Below are 24402 nucleotides of genomic sequence, written 5' to 3' on the forward strand. Positions count from 1 at the left end.
ACAAGTAAATAATGTTGTCCTTAAGTTTTGTTACACAAAAAATGAACACAGATTACTGTCTCAAGAAAAACACTTTTTGCCCTGGCATTCATGGCAAGGACAAGTTCTGCATAAAGTCGAACACAAGTCCACACACTGATTTGTCTGTGGCAGTTCTTTCTACTTCTGTAGCTGCTTGAAGAAATTCTCGCTTCTTTCTTTGTGAATGTCCAGTCCACCCTGTGCCATCCGTTTAACAGACTCGGCCAGCTGATGTAATTTCAATTTAGTTAGAAGCTCTTCACACATGATGCAATCACTTTGTGGTCTCATAAACTTTAATTTAAAACTTTTATTGAGGTATGATATATAAAAACTATTTTTAACAGTTGTTCTGGGATGAGACATTTAAAAGAGGTTGTACATTGTCTTCACATTTAATTCAGGGTGCAGATATTTTATTTCTTTTCCTCCATAGTATGATGTTTTAACTGGGAATGAACTTGTGCAATTATAAATATCTTTGCAGATATGTCCTGGGATCTTTGTTAAAACCCCCTCAGAGATTAAAAGTGAACCTAACCTGAAAACTCTTTTCTGTGATGTACAAATTTATATGCAGTTTGATTAGCAGCACACGTAGGACTTCAAAAATAGGTAATTGCATGGGGAGCAATTGTCACAAATAATACACAGTGGCATGTGGACACTTTGCAAAAACTGAAGTGTGCTGGCCGGAATGGCATTCCGGCCCAAGTTGCTGGAGTTAGTTGGCAATTGTGTGTGCATAAGGGGGCTTGCCTACCACCCCCCCCCCCCCCCCCTGGCAAAGAAATGATAAGACTGAGGAAATTAACGAAAATTAAGGCATGGCGAGAACCAAGGACATTTTGTAGTGCCAGTTTCCACCTGCAGAGTTCTAAGAAACTGCTGTCGAGGAATAGTCCAGACAGGACGTGAGGTGAAACAGGTACTGAGGTCATGACTGTCATGTTGTAGAGGGCACTCAGCAACAGGATATTGTGTGTTGCCAGAACACCCTCTGCCTATGCCCTTTCATCATAACTCATAACTTGATGGTAGTCATGCCGATGGAAAAGGCCAAACAGTGTTTATACGACAGCTGATATAAGATGTGTGTCATTTCACAGGTGGCTCTCTCTCTTTGATAGTATGTGTTTTGCCAGTTACAGGGCTGCCATAGGTGGGATAGGAGGGTGCACCAGGTAAGTCTTGCAAAGGGGATGGTCACACAGGTAGGAGTCATAAGGTATGCAGATGCCATCAAAATCCCATCCATGTGATTCAAACTAACCTGCTGTCTCTCCTTAAAACCTCAGGACCCTCACAAGGACTAATACCTCAGTCCACAGAACTTCTTACCCCACCCAAACCATGTGCCCACCACCTTTTAGCTTCTCCCTAAGCTCTACAAACCCAATCACCCCGGCCATCCCATAGTTGCTTCAAAGCACCCACTGAATGTATACCTGCCTTAGTTGATCAACACCTGCAACCCACAGTACAAAGATGTCCTTCATATATAAAAGACACCAACCATTTCCAAATCATCTGACATCTGTGCCCGTCCATATCCCACCACACACCTGACTTATCACCACTGGTGGCACCTCCCTCTATACCAACATCCCCCACATCTGTCTGCTGTTGAACATTTCCTCCATCAGCACCCATCTGATTTCAAACTGATGACATCTTTCCTGCTCACCTTAATCATTTTTCTTCTTACCAACAACTACTTCACCTTTGAGGGGCAGACATACAAACAAATCTGGGGTACAGTCACAGTAACCAGGATGTCTCCTTCCTATGCCAACATTTTCATGGGTCACTTGGAGAGGCTCTCCTGGGATCCATGTCTTCATCCCCTGTTTTGGTTTAGTTGCAATAGATGACATCTTTTCCATACTAACTCATGGTGAGGATGACCTACTATGATTCCTGGCACCCCTACATATATTCTCCCAATTAAATTTATTTCAGTCCTATTCCGAATCCCATGCCATTTCCTTGATGTTGATCTCATACTCACCAAAGGTCAGCTACGCACTTTGACTTTAGAATCACGCCCTGAAATGACGTCCATCTGTCCGAGACTTTTCCTACCACACCTAGAATAGCTTTTTGTTGCCCTCCCAATCTCCGCAATATTCTTGTCAAACCCTATGCACCCCCTGCACCTATCTCTCTATCTATGACTCCTAACTCTGAGTGTCGCCGCTGCAAGACTTGCCCCATACACCCTCCTACCACTAACTGTACCAGCCCCGTAAATGGCAAAACATATACTGTCAAAGAGAGAGCCACCTATGAAATGACACATATCATATATTAGCTGTTGTGTAAACACTGTTCGGCCTTTTACACCAGCACGACTACCATCAAGTTACCAGTTAGGATGAATGGGCGTAGGCAGAGGGTATATTGGCAACACACAATATCCTGCGGCAGAATGTGCTTTACATGACAGTCATGACCTCAGTGCCCGTTTCATCACACATGCCATATGGATTCTTCTCAGACACCATTTTCTTACAGCTTGGCAGGTGGGAACTAGCACTCCAACGTGCACCTGGCCTTCATGTACGTTAATTTCCTCATTCTTATCATTTCTTCAAGGTAACTATTCCTTTCTTCATTCCCTTTTCGTTTTCTCCATCTTTCATTTTCTGGCCTGTCTGTTTTTCACTGTCCCCTCCCACCTCGGTCATACAATGCACTTAATTTTTCACTCTAACCCATGCACCATGTTTTAGCAGTAGTCTTTGTCTTGCACATTACCCTATCTTCCACCATTAAGTTTTCAGACCTCATCTGGTGCAATCTCCAACAATCAATCTTTCCTTATCAGTCCGTCCAGTAAGTCTCCTCTGACTTAGGGTTCTGGGCAACTTTTCTGAACACTGCCCTGTCCCTGAACATCACCAGACCTATTTCATCACCCCTCTTACTTCCCCTTCAATCCTTTTGCCAGGAGGAGGAGGAGAAGCCACTGGCTCTGAAAGCCAGCAAACACTAATACCTTTTATATGTGTGTTCTCCTGCCACTGCTTGGTGAGTAGATTTTTTATCCATCCGATTAAATTATATTTTCAAAAATTGATTACTTTTGTTGGTTTCTTTAATGACCATTTCAGTCTGTCAAGAAACTGACTGATGATGCACTGATCTTCATAATTCTGCTTGGAATCCCAACATATCCATGTGAGCCATTATTTTTTAATGATTTCAATAACTGATTAAATTTCAGTTTTGCTTCTTTCCTGCAGCTGCATGTGATATAATTGTCTCAGAACACAAACTTTCAAGAGTTTCGCATATCTACCTGCACCAAACAGAATTATGGTTTAACTTAACTACCGAAAAGAAGTTATTAAATATTTTGCACAAGTCTAGTGGATCATATTTTGCAATCCCACATTCTGCCCTAAAACCTCTTTCACAGTGGACAATAGTTTTAATGTTGTCCTGAGAGCTTCCTACTCTCATGCAATCTGATGACGTTCTTTTGTACTTCAGATTACAGCTTCTTGATAAATTCAACTGGGAGGGGCATACCACAGAACTATTGAAGTGCCTGAAAAATCTATTTGCAATGCAAATGTTGCCAGACATAGGCGATATAAAAATAAAGTTAGCATACTTTCATTCCATAACGTCATATGGGATTATTTTTTTGGGTAACTCTCCAAGCGAAGCTAAAGTTTAATCCAAAAACATGCTATAAAAATTATATTGTGTGAACTCAAGAACAACCTGCAGAGGGCTGTAAAGGATTTATTGATGGCCAACTACTGGTCGATTGACGAATTTCTTAGGAGAACCAACTGATTTAACTTGTGTGTTACTAAATAATAATGCAAATGTTGTATATAATGTGACTTCTATACAAACTGAGTGCAGTAATGTGATCAACGGAAGTAAGTGTTGTAAATTATTTTTATATTTCAGTAGGCATGTCAACAGCCTAAAAATCATCGTATACACCTCAGCGTCTCTAACATTTACACGTTTTGTGGCAAGTTTGCTATCGCACTATCACATTTTAAATGAAAATATGTTTAAGATTTTTTGACTTACCTCATATCCATCTGGACAATTCCACTTCAGAGCTGCGGAGGGTACGTTAGCATATCTACTTCTCCTCATAAATGTGTATTGTGTATTCTCATTTCCTGACATGTTCTATGTCCTGGAGCACCTCATTATGTATTGGAATGAGAAATACATGTAATGTAATCTAAACTTTGCAGTACTATCTATAATGAAATTCTGTAACTGCCCCTATTATGACATCTCTTATTTCCTCCTCCATGCCATTTGATTCCTATATTCCTTATTAGTATTGCACTCTAATTGGAAAATAAACTGATGTACTGTTTGAGGCTTTCCCCATGTGATAACTGCTTGAATGGTTCGTGGACACCATTTCTGATGATGGTTTTTAGTCTCACACAAAGTGATCATGTATTCCATAAGAATTGAATCTAGCAGTGTCATGTCTCGAGAGGAAAATCCTGCTGGAGTACAAGCAAAGGCCTATCTATAATGCAAGTTCTTTCCTTGAAAATTCAAACTCTCCATCATAATCTTTAGATATCTTTACATCATCTTGATACATGAACTCTCTTGAATGAAACTGCATGCAACAGGAATGGTTACCTCTCTCTCAAACTGTGATCTCACATAGAAATAACATGTACTCCTCCAAAGGAAGCCTTTGCATTTCTTTGCCACATAATTGATGTTCAGAAATACTCATTCAGTGTATGTCCATTACTAATTTATCTATTTTGTCTTAATTTTTCTGTTATGTTGGTGAAAGCTTACTGTGCCTTCTTATTTACATTCCCCATCCACTGAACTTACTTCCAGCATTAACAAATGTTGTATGTTTGCTTGCTTATATGATGCCTGCTACACACGAGATGGCCATAAACAAAATGGGCCAACAATGCACTGCAATCAAGTCAGAAGCACAAACACAATGCTGCTGCCCTTGAAAAACCTATCACTATTTTCTGGTAGTTTTAACATAATGTCTCTACAACATTCACAATTCAGAAAAAGTTTCAAATTACAGAGACTGTCTACAGTTTGATTTGTGTTGCTTACAACATCATTGGATGATCAATGAAAGTGACAAACTTACAATAAACAGGAAACAAGTACGAAAGAAAGTAGGAATACGAAGCACAGATAAATGTTAATTGGTGTTTTTCCAAAATTCATGTATGTTTAGTGCATACATTTATTTGGAACTGCTAGGCCTGTGGCTGTTCTTGTTGGGTTCGTAAGTTGGAGGTTGTGAAATTCTTGCTCTGGCATTTCACTAGTATGAATGGTTCGCTTTGTCACTAATGCTGACATACTACACTTAAGTCTGCCAGAGTTTGTAGGTACCACAGAGTCTTGACAAGAATTGGTTGCAACGAGAAAGACAGGCACTTTTTTTCTTGTTGAAGTTGTTACATTCTGAATAAACAAGCATGGTAAATTTTCTCCACAGGAAGTAAAATGTGTTGCTGAACTTAATTGAGAGATGGAAGGCAGAATACACTCAGTCATGGCCAATTTTACTTTTATCATAGATTGTAAGGCTGTTCAGATTCAGTGATCCTAGTGTTTAATGAAAAGAAACCATGTTCATAAGTGCGCAATATGTGGCACATTTCCAATGTTGTCCGCTGTCAATCCCTAGCACTTGGGCCTCTGTATGTATTTATGTGCCAGCTTTATGTTTTATTTGCTGTACACACATTGGGTAGTCCAAACAAATATTAGGAAATGAAACAACTTCTCTTCTGATGATATATCTTCTGGCAGAGTCCCATGCTGACTTTTAGGTTATGTAAGCACTCACTGCCCCTCAGAAAAGACTCTTAGTGTTGCATATCATGTCCATATACATTGTGAGCCTACATATGACTGATGTTCCAGCATAATAGAATTTTTTTGTGTTCTTTCTCAACCATTAATGTCACCCACAAAAGCCTTTTATTTGGACATTCCTTCAACTTTGGAAAGAAGGGAAAAAACACTTGGTACCAAATTTGAACTGTACAATGTACACATTGAAACTTTCCATCTGAAGGACATCCTTATTTGCTTTATTCAACAATGGAAAATCCAGGATGGAATGTAACAATATTGACAAGGACAGTTGCTACCCACCATATAGCAGAGATGCTGAGTCACAAATGGGCACAACAAAAAAACTGTCAGAAAACTAGCTTTCGGTGAACAAAGCTTTCATCAGAGATAGAACACGCACATGACAGCAGTCTCTGGCTGCTAAAAAATTAAAAAAAAAAGTAATATCCTATGACTATAATATCAGTCAGTTGTGGAATCGGCCAACTCGCACAAATACCTGGGTGTAACACTTTGTATGGATATGAAATGGAATGATCACACAGGCTTAGTCGTGGGTAAAGCAGGTGGTAGACTTAGGTTTGCTGATAGAGAGTACTGGGAGAGTGCAATCAGTCTACAAAGGACATTGCTTACAAATAATTCGTGCGATCTGTTCTAGAATAATGCTCTAGTGTGCGGGACCCGAAACCAAATAGGACAAACAGGAGATATTTAACATACACAGAGAAGGGTGGAACAAATGGTTACAGGTTTGGCTGATACTTGGGAGAGTCCCACAGAGATACTGAAGGAACTGAACTGGAAAACTCTTGAAAATAGATGTAAACTATCCCGAGAAAGTCTATTAACAAAGTTTCAAGAACTGGCTTTCAATGATGACTCTAGGAATATACTACAATCCCCTATGTATCACTCACATAGGGAACGTGATGATAAGATTAGTATAACTACTGCCCACACAGAAGCATTTAAAAAAAAAAATTCATTCTTCACACACTCCACATGTGAATGGAATGGGAAGAAACCTTAATAACTGGTACAATGGGACATACACACTGCTATGCACTTCACAGTGGTTTGCAGAGTATAGATGTAGTTGTAGAAGTACAAGAGTTCATCTGGAGCTTTCCCACCATACAAATTGCCATTATTGTGCACTAAAATTTTCCATGCACCATTCCTCACCTACTTCTTTCAGTAGCCACTCAACATGATATGGACCTCCCAGACCTTAAAAGAGATTGTTACTAGTTTGGCATCAAACAGCAGTTTGGAGTTTATTCTATTTGGTGTGTGCACCCACACAAAGGAAAAAAATGGTGTATGGTGTATTTTTATTTATAACATACATAAGACAGAGTAAACCAAAATACTTTTAACAGCTGCTGTGGAGGAGTACCATATAAACAACCCCATTTGTAACCAACTTATGGAGTAAGTTCCATCCACGCAGTTGACTATTACTCCCACCTATTCTATCCATGAAAAGGGAACATTTAATACATTATTTGTTTGGCTCTTTGGCACCGTAGTCAGTGTCTGGCCCTACTGCATATATGAGGGATGGCTAATATAGTTTCTTTAACACAACACACAACACTCAATCAAACTGGAGATCAACTATGAAAAAACTTAATCACTGCCACCTGAAGTTGAAAATTTGCAGCATCACAAAAAAATGAGATCATTCACCAGTTTCATGGTATAAATGAATTATCCGCCTAAATCCACATGATATTTTCTGATATTTTCTTGTATTCTCAAACTTTTTGTAATAATTCTCAAGGAATACATGATACTGAATATTTACAGTAAAGAGGACACATCAAGAATGAGATTTTCACTCTGCAATGGAGTGTGCACCGATATGAAACTTCCTGGCAGATTAAAACTGTGCCAGACCGAGACTCGAACTCGGGACCGAGTTTGAGTCTCGGTTCGGCACACTGTTTTAATCTGCCAGGAAGTTTCAGGACACATCAAGTTGCAGACAGGCACAATTAAAAAGACACTCACACAAAGCTTTCGGCCAATGCCTTTGTCAGTAAAATTAACGCACGCACGCACACACACACACACACACACACACACACACACACACACACACACACGAAACTCCAGAATCTCAGGCCAGAATGCAACATCATGTGGGATGTAAGCAGCAATCTGGAGGGGTGGGGAAGAGGAAGCAGAAGGGATAGCTGTGTACCGGTGGGGAGAGAGGTGAACACTGTCTGGTGGAGTGTGCAGGGATTAGACTGCACACAGGCAACAACTGAACCACAGCCTTTGCCAGGGCTTTGATGTCTTTTCCTACATTGTTGATATTCCTCCTCGAAGTTTCCAATGTTTGAGACTGAATACTAAAATTTCATGGATAAGCTATAACTACTTTCAAGTTTCACGCTGTGAATACCTAGCATTAGCCACCATTACAGAAATGCAGGGTAAGTTACACAGCAGCATCTCATTAATTTAGCAAAATAAGCACATATTTGGAAGTGAAGGCTGCACTAGCTATCAGTTAAAACCTCGCTGAAGTTCTAGTACACTTTGTGTTTCCTTTTTCCTTCTTTCACGGAGCTAAAAATTGTCAGAACAAAATACTAAGAAAACCTCTATGTCATTAGGAGTGTATCAAGGGTCATAAATGTTTGCCTTGGGAATAAAAAGATACTTTAAAAAGAAAAGGCATTGAAATGATTCAAAATAGGTATTTCTGACAAGAAGTTGGGTTTTGTTCTCCATCTGGAACCGATCAGCACAGGAACTTGTCTGATTGTCCACTTTTAGTTCATTTATACACCAACTTTATGTCACCTCTGATTGTGTCATAAAAGGAATATGGAATCCCTGCAAATTACAAATAAAATTTAAAAAAAATCCAATTGGCCACTTCTACAAAGTATCATAAAACCTAGACCGAAGTACTGAAAATCCCAGTTGAAAACATGACAAGTAACAACATTCTATGAAAGCAGTTCTCTGTAATTACAGCAAGTAAATGATGGTTATTGTTTGATGAACATCAATGTTGTTGTAATTCTTCATGCTTTCCCAGCGATCTGTTGACATCTAGGATATTCGAGAATCCTGCCAGATATTCGCGTTGTTCTTGCACGATATTTCAACAGCGTGCCTCGCTGTCTTCTTCAGGTGCTACCTGAGACTGGTCCTTGGGTCGATCAAGTCCAGTATTTATGCCTGGAAGGAGCTGGGCATTCCGTCTGTCTTCAGTCCGCACCGAGTCGAGTGTTCCCTCTGTGGTCCGTGCCCGCCAGACTCCGCTTCAATGGACCCCTCCAATCGCAGATGTTCCGACTGCTGCCCACGCCCATTTTGGCTGACCGCAACGGTTGTGGATGTCATCTGAGGTGTGTCAGACTCGATCTGAGGTGTTGGGTACTCTGTCTCATGACTGTTACTATGATTTCCACTTCCATGATTTCCACTTCCGTTTCGTGTTGGGCGCTCCAGAATCGGTCCGCACTGTGTCGTGTGTTTCGTCTGCAGTCCGCGCCCGGCCTTGCCGTCTTCTGAAGTCAAGTTCATGATCTGCGGTGTGTCAAATCTGGTCTCTAATGTCCGTCACCTTGTCTCATGGCTGTTCTCTTAGTCTCCACTTCTATTTCTTGTAGAAATGACAGTGTGGGATGACATACATTGGCCAGACCACCAGAACTGTGGACATCAGGTGTAAAGAACACCAAAGACACACCAGACTTAGACAGGCAACTAAATCAGCCATAGCAGAGCATTGTCTGGAACTTGGTCACTCAATGGATTACAATGACACCAAGATTGTGACACAGACCTCAAGATTTTGGAACAGTGTCATTAAAGAAGCCATTGAGATTAAGGTCACAGATAATCTAATCAACCATGACTTGGGATACCAAATCAGCACTGCCTGGAATGCAGCACTTGAGCTTGTGACAACTCAATGCAGGACACTCCAGGATTCTACAAGAAATAGAAGCGGAGAGCAAGAGAACAGCCGTGAGACAAGGTATCGGACATTAGAGACCTGATTTGACACACCCCAGATCATGAACTCCACTTCAGAAGATGGCCAGGCCGGGCGGGGACGGCGGTCGGAGCACCGGCGACCAGAGAGGGCCAATGTAGCCGTGTCTGGCGGGCTCGGACCGCAGACGGAACACACGACGCAGCGTGGACCGATTATGAAGCGTCCAGCACGAAACGCAAGTGGAAATCATAGTAACGGTCATGAGACAGAGTACCCAACTCCTCAGATCGGGTCTGACACACCTCAGATGATGTCCACAACCGTTGGGGTCAGCCAAAATGGGCGTGGACAGCAGTCGGAACATCTGTGACTGGAGGGGTCCATTGAAGCCAAGTCTGGCGGGCGCGGACCACAGACGAAACACTTGACTCGGCATGGACCAAAGACAGAACGGAACGCCCAGCTCCTTCCAGGCATAAATACTGGACTCGATCGACCCAAGGCCCAGTCTCAGGTAACACCTGAAGAAAACAGCGAGGCACGGCACGCTGTTTAAATATCATGCGAGAACGACGCATACTGAATTAGTTTCCCATAGCACTCCTCTCTGTTAATGTAAACCATTACTCTTTCTTCATCTTTTATGATACTTTCCTAATGATGGAAAAGCGATAATGAATTAAACTAGTGGAGGAAAACAGTAGATAGTCATTTAATCAAAGCAACAGTACGCAACAGTAACTAAATCACCTGATCAATAACACTGTCTAAATTTACAAGTCAACATATTTAGTTACCTACTTCAGTTAATATCCAGCAGCACAGGAAATTCAGCAGTTTCTGAGGTAGCTGATGATATATGAAATACGTACAGTAGCATTTTATCTGTCAATTAGCTGAAAATTCTCCATTCGCTAATTTAAAGAAGTTCCTTTAGGGACTGTTTTTAACTTCTCTCCGAATTAAACTGAAGTTAAATTATAATGCTGTTTTAGTTTTCACCTGCAGATGTAGCTGCAGCTTTATATCATTCCCCAATTGTGGTAGTTTTATTTTCCAAAATTTCTTTACAAGAGTTAGCTGCTAGAGTAATAATGGTTGTTGTATGATGAACTGACAGTGAGAAAACAAATGTGTGTTGAGTTTGACAGTGCATTACACCACTCTGATGGACTACTCGTACCACAAAAGTAATTAACTCTCAGAACTGTCAAACAGTTCAGACTAAGCTTAGAAAAGGATCAAATTTTTGATATGAGTAATGTGCAAATGCTGTACAGCCCTTAAGTGAACTAGGAAACTTCAGGAATGTGTGGAACAGAATTATTTGCAGTTTCACAGAATTGTTCCTCATTACACACAAAGGCATGAAGACAACCTTTTGAGAGATTCTGCATAAAGCTAAGGTGCCGCAGTACATTCAGTACTGGATTAAAATATAGTTTACAGTTACGATAAATTCTGAAAATAAAGAAGTGACATTCTACTTGCTGCAATTAACTCCTGAAGAATGCCATATATTGAAGGTCACATGATTTGTTGCCATTATTACCACTGCCATTTCAAGATGTACTAAAAATTGGTTGCAGTTATTTATAACAGAACTGTTCACTCATGCATGGCCCCTGAATGCAGAACATCAAAAAGCAAAGGAATTGGAAAAGGCAAGCTTCATCCCCAGTGATGGACATTATTTCTGCACCATTTACAACAATAATGATTAAGTTTTAACAGTTATGTTTTACTTTTAGAAGCAAAGAATGTTAGCTCCACTTATTTATAATAAATTACTGGGTGCACAATGTAGCCTTACATACATTATGACTGAAAAACTGACAGAGAAAGGGAAAAAATGAGTTTTGACAAGGAACATTTTAAAATTTTGTATGAATTTTTAAGTCCAATATAAGTTTGCTTCAAGATGTCAAAGTGTTCCTTCCAAATTTCACAGGTTGATCCTCCCCCACTCCCCCATTACAGAAATTATTTTTTCTGGAAATTCCCAATATTAAAGTTTCTAAAATACCTGCACTACTTGAACCAACAAAACAAAATTGGATGAAATACGAATAAAATACAAAACAGGGCTTATAGTTCATTACTACTGGAAACTGCTTTCCCCTGCAGCAATGGACTAGTTTGCAACAGATCACTTACTGTATTTCTTTATTCCTGTACATAGAAGGCACCCAAGCAACTTTTCTGCTTGTGTGTGTGACACCAGAACTATGGGGACTGTAATTTATGGTGAGAAGGAACTTATCCACACATTTGTAACATTTTATCAGTTCATTAATAGAAAAGAATTCCAACTGGGGCACAGAGTCAAAGCAGCTGTGATAATGTATACTGTCTTCAACCCACAATTATATTAACTGTGGCTACCATTTTAACACAATGCTTCATGTGTGATAATACGAAAATAAATGTTCTTCCATGTAAACCACTACAAGGATTGTGACATCCCAAAGGTATCATTACACATTTAAACATTTATTTAATAATTACATTCACATATCCACACATTCATCATTAATTACAGAGGAAACACACTGCCATATAAGAAACAGAAAAATTTACTACCATCCAAAAACAGAATGAAAAAACCTAAAGCTAACACTTTCTATACACAAACAACAACAATAACAACAACAAAACAATGCAAAACTGTGTCTACTTGGCAGTCTTTAAATAATGGAAGCAACATTCACTTCCACAACTGAATTTTCTCTGTCATTCACATGGTTTCAACATTTTCAAATCTTCCACAGACGATTGCTATTACCTACACAGGTAAGATAAAATAAACACACTTCCATAAATAAGGAACATCTTAGTTTCCACTAAAAACAGTTCAAAACAATCATACCATTTAAAAGAAAATGTAGCTATCTCAAAATTACCTGCTTAAATGAATAAATCAATCAGTTAATGCTTTTTAAGCTATCAAAACTGATGTAATGATCACAATCATCCTCTTGAAACACTATATAACAGCTGAAGTAACCAAACTGTGCAATGAAATAAATAATCAGCTGTACATTATGATACTACAGCACAGAGTTTGGCAAAAGTTCTAACTGGAGTGTTGAAAATTTTTTGTCAATTAACGATCACCCCTTCAGTCATTACATAAACAGTTACTATCTGGGGCAGTCTCACTGTAAAGCAACATATCCAAAAATATAAAAAGAATCATAATGTGACAAAAACAACACTGATATTTTTTGTGCATTTTTTCGACTGCATGTTGACCCCTATAACACAACTAACCTACAGGCAAACAGCAACAAAAAGTTAAGCTTTGTTCTGCAACAATTAAAGACTCTCTTAAATCTACACAATTTACATCAGAATTGCATGCAAAAGAGAGGCTGTTAAGTATATATCACAATCTTCCACAGACATTTAAGTATCTCATGTGTAGCTCACTTGTTTGTTTATTTTTGGTTTACACAAAGTACCACAATATATGTCTGTCTGAATAAATGCATTTCATCACTGTGTAATCAATTGTAGGAAACTGAAATAGAAATTAACAATAGTACATTAAATCTTCCACAATACAAAGTTTGTAAAAACTTGCAATCTTCCACTTTTGTCCATTTATATTTCAGGACGATCCAGTATGCAAATTTTCTTCTCTAATTTTCTCGGTCTAGTAATAAACTCCAAAGTTGACTTCCCCAAAGCTTCACAAGCCAGCTGAACTTGCAGTTTTACAACCTCATCATTTTCCGTTAAGTAGACATGTTTCAGCGTTCTATACAGTTCTAATATAATATCTTTCAAAACCTAAAACCAATATCAAGACATTCAGTTATGAATTACATCACAATGTAATATTAAATGAGGTAGCTATCAACAGATGTGTGACAAATGAGAAATTATACATACTGAAACTGTGTCATCACCGAGACCTTCCAAGAGAAGTGTGAGAACAAGGATAGCTGCTCTCCGCACTTCCACCACAGGATCTGTTTTCACAATACTCTGGACACAGACCATTATCTGGATGCAAAGAAAAGAAAAATTACACAGAGCAATTTACACAATTTTTTCCCAGGAACCAATAAGATATTTACAAACAGAACAATCAATTATTAAATTGCAAAAGAAACCTATTCTTACTAACCTCATTAAGAATTGGGCCAACCCTGAACTTCATAACCTTACACAGAGTTCCTAAATTGGACAGGCTAGATGCTCTTATTAGTTCATCTGGATCCTTTGTCGCACCCATGAAAGCATTGAGAAGTAGGTCTTTATGAACTGGTATCATGTCACCTGCACATCAATTAAGAGTCATTTTGAGCTGTCTAAAGCCTATGAATCATATAGGTAAATTCCTAGAATTTCAATACCTGTAAAAGGATTTTCATTATAACTTAAGGTTACCTAGAGCCTTTGTCACTCTGACGAGGACCTCGCCAACTTTCATCCGAAGTTCTGGGGATTTCTCCAATTGTTTGGAACGCTTAGTTCTCATTCCCACATACTCTTCAATCAAAATTGTCATAACATTCTCAGGATTCATTCCTACTAATGCAGCTAGACCATTGACAGCTGCTAAATATATGTATGAATCTTCATGGTTAAGGTTTTCCTAAAATAATAATAATAATAATAATAATAATGGTTCAACAACATCAGAAAAAATATGACCATCTACATGCTAAAAACAAATTTAAAAACTATGTTTAGTGTTTAACAATTACATGGTAGCATGTAATAGAAACTTACTGAGAAAAAGCTCTGTGGTATTTTGCTACAAGCAAACTTTAAGAAAGGGATCGATAAATTTTGTTAGCAACCATCTTATTGCCTATTGCTTTTCCATTAAGAGAAATTCAGTTTCCAGTCAATTGTAAAATTTTGTAAATAATATAATTTTAATTAACAGAGATTATTGAAGATATACCCTATTCAGAGGACAGAAAATGTGCTCTAATGACCGGAATTATGATTAAGAAATGCCATTTGAACATATGGTTAGAATATGAGGGCTTGACAAGAAACCTAAGTTTTAACGACTACAAAGGCTTGCTAAGCAGGCCATATATTATTGTGGGACTTTGAACACAAAATGAATTTCTTTCAATATGACAAGTGTGAATGTAAACAAACTTAATCTTTAAGAATTTGATGCTGAAGGGACTGAAAATTCTAGCTGTATGTACGTGTACTGTGTGTGTTTTGCTTCTCTAACTTTTCTGTTATCTGCCATATTCAGACTATGATACCAATAGAAACAATAAAGAAACTGAAGTTCAGGAAATTTAGTGTATTAATTTTAAACTGAATTCTTAATAAACTGTGTGATGCAAAGATTTATGGTGGTAATAAGATCAATGGACACTGATTAGTGAGAGCTGAAGTGACATTTCATATACCAAGATGAGTTGGCATTCGGGAGTGGTAGAATTCCTGTCAACTGATTTACTGAAATTAAATGGAGTAAGACTGATAAAATCAACAAAGATGAAATGAAAATTTATGCAGGACTAGGACTTAAAACCTGGAGGAACAGACTTATCTAGGAATAATAACTATTCTCTAGACAGATGAGGAATCCTTTCATCACAAGGAGCCCCACATAATTGGAGAGCAAAGTAACTGAAAATTTTACAAGAGGTAACTCATAATAAATGTTTAAGATCATTCAGCATAGCATTAACTCTTAAATGCTCATGTAAGGTCAATGTGACCAAAGTATTGCTGCTGCTGCTGCTATCTGACACAATGAGGTACAAAGGAAGCTTATCTAACCTAAATCATTTTCTTGCTGATCTTTTTCATGTACTATAATTTAGACAGTGCTATTATGGTGTAACATATAACTTATGGTAAAGTGTCGTCTACATTGCTGAAAAATGATGATTGCTACAATGGAATTCTTTGTTATTAGCTAATTTGTTTGCAATTTTAAACTGTTACGAAGTTGTAGTGTTCGTGCATTTACACCGGCCCTGATACACCATGTACCTCCAAGGCAAGATGATGACAGAAGTTTTGTTATGCATTCCAGTACTTGCTGGATGGGCATTTGTTCTGTGCTATGCCTTCTGGCTCAGAGAAGTAGTACACACCATCGAGAAAATGGGCATGCCATGACAATCATGCTTAAGTCACACACATGGGGAGGGGGGGGGGGTGCAATAATTCTATTGTTGAGATTGCACAGGACAGTCATTGGTGAATATTCCACAGAAGTTATGAGAGATTGGTGTATGCTCACAAATTGTAAATGAACTGAAATGAAATGATCGTATGGCATTTATTGGCCGGGATATCCCCTTCGGATTCGACCGCCGTATTGAAAGTCTTTTTAGCTGATGCCACTTCAGTGACTTACGTGTCAATGATGATGAAGGACACACAACACCCAGTCCCACGCCGGAAATCAAACACAGGCCCCCTTGCGTGGTAGGTGGTAATGCTGCCGCTGCACTACGGAGGCGGACAGAAACTATTACCTTATTTATGATACTGCAACGGAAGGTGCAATTTAAATATACTGAATAGAAGATGTTTCTATTACTTTGGCAGAAAGAGAAGAGAATTAGAGCTTCCAGATTCCAGCACACAAGCGGTTACAATGGAGAGGTAATGCACACCAAGAACAAAGACATGGTTTGTCTGAACAGTATTTTCACGAAGCAGCAGTTCAGAGCTTAAGAGAACCAGTACTTCCAATCTGAATGTGCACACTATTTTAGACTTCATTCTGGCAACACAGTGCATGATTCAGAATATTTCTGAGTTGGAAATTCAATTAACTTTGAAAAAGAGGAATATATTACAAGAATATCAAGAAGAAATAACCGATTTTGAAGGAAGATTGCATTCATTGACAGCCAGTGCTCTTTTTAATACTGCTGCTACTTGACTTTAATGGTTTTTATTTTACTGTTATACAATCTAGATTTCAGCCTTTGGTCATTTTCAAGTACAAAAACTTATTTATATGTTACAAAGACATAGTGCCATGACTAAATTTATCATCCTTTATAAGATAAAACTTCAAAATGCTACCCGCAAAAACAGAAGGAAGGATTTTCAGAAGATTTCTAGTAGTAGTAGTAGTAGTAGTAGTAGTAATACCAATAGAAATTAACACTCAATCTACTCGACCCAAGATGCTATAATAATAGTCAGGCTTGTTATAAGATGTATACTCAGTGACACCCTAGCAAGATCCAAATACTTCAATGATCCTACACAGAGGACTGTCATTAGATTAAAGTGTTGGTTCATAGGTTATGTTATCATGTGAAAAAAATAAATATGGTATTGAGAGTGGATGACTGTGAATGATTTGTTACTATTTATCGAAGGTCTTGATACAATGAACAAACAAGGAGACTACAAACAAAGTCAAAATCATCAATCAGATAGCAATAAGGGATCAGTATCTGCCAAGATTTCAAAGAGAAAGTGAAAGTAAATACTGGAAAGCAAGGAAGCAAAATAAAAGCTAGATAGCTAATGAAGTGAGTAATCAGACAGGCATTTCATACTAATAGTATAAATAATTTTTGCCCTACTGTGTCAACTGACTGGTCATTTTCAGACCAGTCAACAGTTAAAAAACAACAGACGTTCTGGGGCAGTGGCCAGGCTTCAGGATGTAACCACGGATCAGTAGGCTGTCATATAGAGGTGGTAGTAGCCCTTACAGAACTAACTCTTCAAGTTAATAGAAGAAGAGTAAACAAAATCTGAAAAAAACTGTAGTGGATGATATTTTTGGAAAGAAAGTCATTACTACCTTAGTTTCTGCGAGTGAAACGTCATTAATCTCATGAGAATTACTATCAGTAAACAGAAAAAAAAGCATCCTTGCCCCATACTGCCAGTAGCAAGAGTGTTTGTTGTCCGAATTATCAATCAGAAGGGAAAGCATCTTAAGGAAGAAACTGGTCAGCCTATAATAAGGGGCATTCAAAAAGAAACGAGCCGGAGGCATAATTACAGAAACCAATACCTGTATGTTAGAAGTATTGACCTTGGCTGTTGAGACACTTGTTCCACAGTTACACAAGGTGGTGAATGGCTGTTCCATAAAATTCCCAGGGCTCCAATGTTAACCAGTTCCGCACGTACAGCTGGACGTTGTCGTCCACACGAGTGCAGAAGAGGTTATGCTGACGTTCATCTTTGACCAAGATGGCCCTCTTCTGATTCACTTCCTGCAGCACAGGACAACAGTGACTGCCCAGCATTACTTGAAAACCTTGACCACCCTTCGCCATACAATCAAATCAAAATGACCAAGCAATTTCACTCTTGGAGTCATTCTGCTCCACGACAATGCAAAGCCTCATACAGCCAACACAGTCATAGCACTCCTGCAGAAATTCAAATGGAAGGTTCTCGGCCACCCTCCATACGGTCCGGACCTCTCTCCTTGTGATTATTCCATTTTTGGTCCCCTTAAAAAGGCTCTGAGAGGCAAACGAGTCACCTCTGACGACGACGTCCAGCTGTATGTGTGGAACTGGTTAACATCGCAGCCCCAGGAATTTTATAAGACAGCCATTCACCATCTTGTGTCACAGTGGGACAAGTGTCTCAAAAGCCAGGGTCAATACTTCTAACATATAGGTACTGGTTTCTGTAATTATGCATCCGGCTCATTTCTTTTTGAATGCTCCTTATACAATTAACACATTTCCTTTTATCAAATGTTGCTTGTGGTACCTAGGTTAAATCTAGAGGACTTGTTAGGCATGGATAGGTTAATCGATAATACAGTATTATTGGATGTCAAGCATGGAAGGGCTGTGTGGAAAAGAGAATAAGGTATTAAGTGCCTTGTACTAACTTTCTTGTGGTAGAAAAAACTGAAAAGGCAAAAGAAGAGTTATTAAATAACTTTAAGGAGGGACATTCATGAAATTGACTGACAATGCGAATTTTCAAATTTATTTTTTATTTATTAGCAGAACTCATGAACAGTAAGTTCCCAAAGTTTTAATGATGAAATTGGATCTATAGTGCCTGAAGAATAACTACATGTGTGATGCAACCATCCTGCCATGCCCACTTTTTGAAGCAACACTGTAATACTAGCTCAGTGAGCAACAATTCTGTGGATTACTTTCAAGCAAACTTGCACAAGATTCATCTAGAAGGTTGTGTGATATGTACTCTTTGGTTTTATAGATAGTCTGCGAATCTGTTCCGTATCTTAGAAATAATAACAAACCAGAATGAGATTTTCACTCTGCAGCGGGGTGTGCGCTGATATGAAACTTCCTGACAGATTAAAACTGTGTGCCAGACCGAGACTCGAACTCGGGACCTTTGCCTTTCGCGGGCAAGTGCTCTACCAACTGAGCTATCCAAGCACGACTCACGTCCCGTCCTCACAGCTTTACTTCTGTCAGTATCCCGTCTCCTACTTTCCAAACTTCACAGAAGCTCTCCTGCGAACCTTGCAGAACTAGCACTCCTGAAAGAAAGGATACTGCGGAGACGTGGCTTAGCCACAGGCTGAGGGATGTTTCCAGAATGAGATTTTCACTCTGCAGCAGAGTGTGCGCTGATATGAAACTTCCTGGCAGATTAAAACTGTGTGCCGGACTGAGGCTCGAGAGCTTCTGTAAAGTTTGGAAGGTAGGAAACGAGATACTGGCAGGAGTAAAGCTGTGAGGACGGGGCGTGAGTCGTGCTTGGGTAGCTCAGTTGGTAGAGCACTTGCCTGCGAAAGGCAAAGGTCCCGAGTTCGAGTCTGTCTGGCACACAGTTTTAATCTGCCAGGAAATAACAAACCAGCTGCTGCTGGACACACCAGACTTACAAAGATGTTGACAGACACTTTGCAGTGTATTATGGCAAGGCTATCAGACAGAACCTATCCAGTGTAAGTGACATGAAAAGTGCAGTATGGGCTACATATTTCCACATGGTGTCAACTGATGAAAATCCCATTCATCATATGTGCCACATTAGCTGGTGTAAATATCTACAGGCTCAGAGGGATAACAACCTCTACATTCACAAAGAGGAGCATCTAAATTGTATCCTGGATGTTGTCAAGCCATTTACAGGTTTCTGTCAGATTCTGAACTTCTAAAAAGTGTGTTCATGGCAAACCCGGACTCCAAATGAGTCTCTACATTCGCTCGTGTGAAAACGATGCCCTAAAACCAAATTTTCATCTGATACAGTTGTCAGAAATGCAGCTTATGTTGCAGTTCTTGTCTTTAGTGGTGAGAGTGTAGAGAGAATGAACGCATTGCGGACAATGGGCTTTAACATGGGAAATTTCACTCAAGACATTGAGAAAAATAGATTTACATTGCCTCTCTGCAACTGGAAAGTCACAGTTGAAGACCTAGTAAAGGACAAGAAAGCAGAAAACAAGAAACCAGACGAGAAGTCTTGAAGGGAAAGAGGATCGTGAGTACAAATTTGGGGCCTTTTGAAGAAGTGACACTGGAAAAAATATTAGGTTGAACTTTAAATTGCATTTCCTGAAAAATGTTTTTTAAAATTTATGTACTTTTTTCTCAGAATCTATGAGGGTTAGGATTATAAAATTTTGTGCACTTATTTCTATAAACCCAATAAATGTTGCCTCAAGAGTAAATTTTGAAGTTCTGAGCGTAAGCTGAGATATGGGGCAAAATACTGGGAATTTTGCATGAATTTTATATTATACTTATATAATTATCATTAAAAATTATTAAAATTCTCCTATTCAATATCTTCAGAAAACCTCATGAGAGAAGCTAGCTATATGTAAAGAGATTAAACAGAGAAAATTTTGTAGAAATCCCTATTTATTAGTTTCTGAGAGAAAGGTACATAATTTATTTTTTGGAAAAAAAAGGAAGAAGAATTCCACAAAAAGTTACATATATATAATCCAAGGAACTTAACAGTAAATGTGTTAATTTCAAGTAAAGCATGGTACAAAATTTGATTGCCATATCTTCAAAATTGTGGATTTGGTCCATCTTTTAAATCGTGTGCATTTTTCATGAATGTTCCCCCTTAAACCAAAAGTGAGACACTAGCTTGTATTGCTTCAAGAACAAAAATTTCTATTAGAGGATATTCTAGTAAAATATAAAGACGTGTTTTCAGATAAACCTGGGATAATGGGTGTTCATTAAGTTTGGGATGCACGAACACTTAATAAACACACAGAAACTAAACAGGATAGACCTGTCATTATGTAATACTTATTATCTAGGTTTGAGGAAACCAAATCTTTTAGTTAAATTGATTTAATGGCAAGTCCAATTACATGAAAATCAAAATAATACATGGCCTTCTTATTCAAATGAAAATCTTACCAATTTAAAGAATTAGCATTTGGTTTGAACACTGCAGTGGCAATGCTTTATATAAATCACGAGGCAGGAAATAATAATGATTGTAAGTGATACACTGTTAGTCTCTAAGACTTGGGAAGACCACTGCAAATTACTGACTTCTGTCTAAGGCAATTAGAGAAAAAAAATTTCAAAGTTAGACTTTGGGCCATGAGAATTAAAGTTTTTGGATCATATTGTCAGAAAAACGGGCATACAAACTGATAAAGGAAAGGATACAAGCTATAAAAAACTGTCCTCAACCAAAAAATTTAAAACAATTGCAAGTGTTTTACATTTAGCTGGCTGAGTGGTACTAGTTTATTAAACAATAGACTCCCCCCCCCTCCCCACACACGAGGTGTTCTTGATTGTGTAAATGAATGTGTGTGTGTGTGTGTGTGTGTGTGTGTGTGTGTGTGTGGGCGCGCGCGTGCGTGCTTTTCTAAAAGAGGTTTTAGCCAAAAGCTAACGTGTAAGTGTGTTTTCGTTGTGCCTGTCTGCAACTCAACATTTTATCTTCATGGTGAGTAGCAGTGCACATTTTCCTTATATTGTTGCTACTAGTTAATTAAATTTATCAGAACAAAAAGCTCCTTGGATCTGAGATGATGCTACAGATGAAACATTTAATAATATTAAGCGAGCTCTTATGGAAGGTAAGATTTTACATCGCCCTAAAACAAATCAAGTTTTTACATTGGCCACAGAAGTGTTGGCATAAGGCCGGGGCTGTGAGCTGTTCCAAGGAAATCTGATTCCAGAAAAAGGTGACCATTGTACAATAGCATTCATTAGTCAAAGTCTTAATAAACACCAGCTGAATTATTCAGCTACTGAGAAAGAATTGTTACCTATCATTTGGAGTCTACAAAAATTCTGGATGCTATATGGGACTCCAAAATAATAGTGTATACAGATCTTAAAGTAGTAAAGGAGTTTTGCTATTTGTGGAGCAAAGTAACTGATGATGGTCGAAGTAGAGAGGATATAAAATGTACACTGGCAATAGCAAAGAAAGCGTTTCTACAGAAGAAAAATTTGTTAACATCGAGTATAGATTTAAATGTCAGGAAGTCGTTTCTGAAAGTATTTGTATGGAGTGTAGCCATGTATGGAAGTGAAACATGGATGATAAATAGTTTGGACAAGAAGAGAATAGAATCCTTTGAAATGTGGTGCTACAGAAGAATGCTGAAGATTAGATGGGTAGATCACGTAATTAATGAGGAAGTATTGAATAGGATTGGGGAGAAGAGGAGTTTGTGGCACAACTTGACAAGAAGAAGGGATCGGTTGGTAGGACATGTTCTGAGGCATCAAGGGATCACCAATTTAGTATTGGAGGGCAGTGTGGAGGGTAAAAATCGTAGAGGGAGACCAAGAGATGAATACACTAAACAGATTCAGAAGGATGTAGGCTGCAGTACATATTGGGAGATGAAGAAGCTTGCACAGGATAGAGCAGCATGAAGAGCTGCATCAAACCAGTCTCAGGACTGAAGACCACAACAACAACAACAACAACAACAACAGATCTTCAAGCTTTGTTTTCCCTAATGGAAAGCAGACTGTTACATAGCAGACTGACAATATGGGTTTTATTTTTACAATAATAATTTAAGTTAGAGATTACCTACATAAAAGGTCACTCACTATATGTAATGCCCAACACACTTTTTTAGACACAATTAGGTGCAGACAACAACAACAACAACAACAACAACAACAACAACAACAACAGAACTGGTGTACCTGGAATCAAACTGAGTAAGTTTTATTAAAATAAGTTATTGTATTATCTATTTAAGATCATTAAAACAAAAAATAAGAGATGGCTTATGATGTGATGATTACTTGGGTAGTATTGTAATGTCTTGTAACTAAGGGCCAATAACTGAGAGCAATAAACATAAGAGGTTGTTGTACAATACTTTATTTTGGAGAATTTATGGATCATGAAAGACTGGAAAATGAGCGCACCGACTATAACTGTTGATGGCCTAGTATGGTATGTACACAAAGTATATGGACACTCTGGAATACCTAAGCACATCAGGCACTTACACAAGTTCCCCTGTTTTAGAAGTTTAAGCAGAAAAGTAAAAAAAAAAAAAAAAAAAATTATGTACACATGACCTGTATCGAGGGTTAAAGACAATAATAATGCCCTCAATTTCTAAAAGCATCCAATAGTGCCAAAGGCATTACATGATTTAACACCTACACATAACTGATCAACCTGAACATTATGACCACCTACCTAGTAGCACCTCTGGCACAGATAACAGTGGCGAGGCATTGTGGCGTGTAAGCAATGGTGGCTCGATAGGTCGCTGGAGGAAGGTGGCATCACATCTGATCCAGCAAGTCACCTAATTCCCATAAATTTGGGGGTTGACGTGATGAATTCTGATGCCACTTTCAATCGCATCCCAGATGTGTCTGATTAGGTTCAGATTTGACAAGTTGGGGTGGGGGCGGCGGCAACACATCAATTGGAACTTGCCACTATATTCCTCGAACCACTCCATCACACTCCTGGCTTTGTGAGATGCCACACTATCTTGCTGAAAAATGTCAGTGCTGTTGGGAAATATGATCGCCCTGAAGGGATGTATGCGGTCTGCAACCAGTGTATGATACTCCTCGGCAATCATAGTGCCCTGCGTGAGCTCCACTGGACCCATGGATGCTCATGTGAATGTTTCCCAGAGCACAATGAACCCATCATCAGTTTTTCTCTGTCCCCCAGTACAGTTGTCAAGGAAATGTTCCCTGGAAGATGAAAGATTCGCACCCTCCCACTGGCATAATGAAGGTATGGGTATTCATCGGACCATGCAACACACTGCCACTGCATCAACATCCAGTGCGGATGGTCATGTGCCCGTCTCAGTCATAGTTGTCCATGTTGTCGTATTAACATTGGCACATGCATGGGTCGTCAACTGCGGAGGCCCATCGTTAGGTGTCTTCCCTGCACTGTGCCTTCAGACAGATTTGTACTCTGATGCTGCAACACAGTTCGCCGCCTGTCCTGTTGTACCAGTCTGCCAGCCTATGACGTCCAACAACAGTAATGAGGGGTAGCCGCCCAACCCCATGACATCTGGACATGGTTTCACCTTGGTTTCGCCACATGTTGACACTTGCCGCAGCACTCCTCTAACACTCAACTAGTCATGCAGTTTCCGAAATGCTTGTGCTGGTCTTCTGAGTCATCAC

The 24402-nt window shown here is 39.0% G+C and overlaps 1 protein-coding gene and 1 non-coding gene across 3 annotated transcripts in view; both read right to left on the minus strand.

Moving 5' to 3' along the window:
- Positions 1-12324: 12324 nt before the first annotated feature.
- Positions 12325-24402, minus strand: part of LOC126458381 (transport and Golgi organization protein 6 homolog) — a 108344-nt gene continuing 96266 nt past the window's right edge. For both annotated transcript variants that reach the window (XM_050095363.1, XM_050095361.1), the window contains exons 12-15: positions 14246-14453; positions 13983-14134; positions 13745-13858; positions 12325-13642 (exon numbers count right to left, since the gene is read on the minus strand). In XM_050095363.1, the coding sequence (XP_049951320.1) occupies positions 13454-13642; positions 13745-13858; positions 13983-14134; positions 14246-14453 (663 nt within the window). In that variant the 3' untranslated portion in view covers positions 12325-13453. The remainder of the gene's footprint in view (positions 13643-13744; positions 13859-13982; positions 14135-14245; positions 14454-24402) is intronic.
- On the minus strand, positions 19127-19201 carry Trnas-cga (transfer RNA serine (anticodon CGA)). The gene has a single exon. It is a non-coding gene; the product is annotated as a tRNA-Ser (tRNA).

This window comes from Schistocerca serialis, chromosome 2 (assembly GCF_023864345.2).
Source record: "Schistocerca serialis cubense isolate TAMUIC-IGC-003099 chromosome 2, iqSchSeri2.2, whole genome shotgun sequence".
Taxonomy (NCBI): Eukaryota; Metazoa; Arthropoda; class Insecta; order Orthoptera; family Acrididae; genus Schistocerca; species Schistocerca serialis.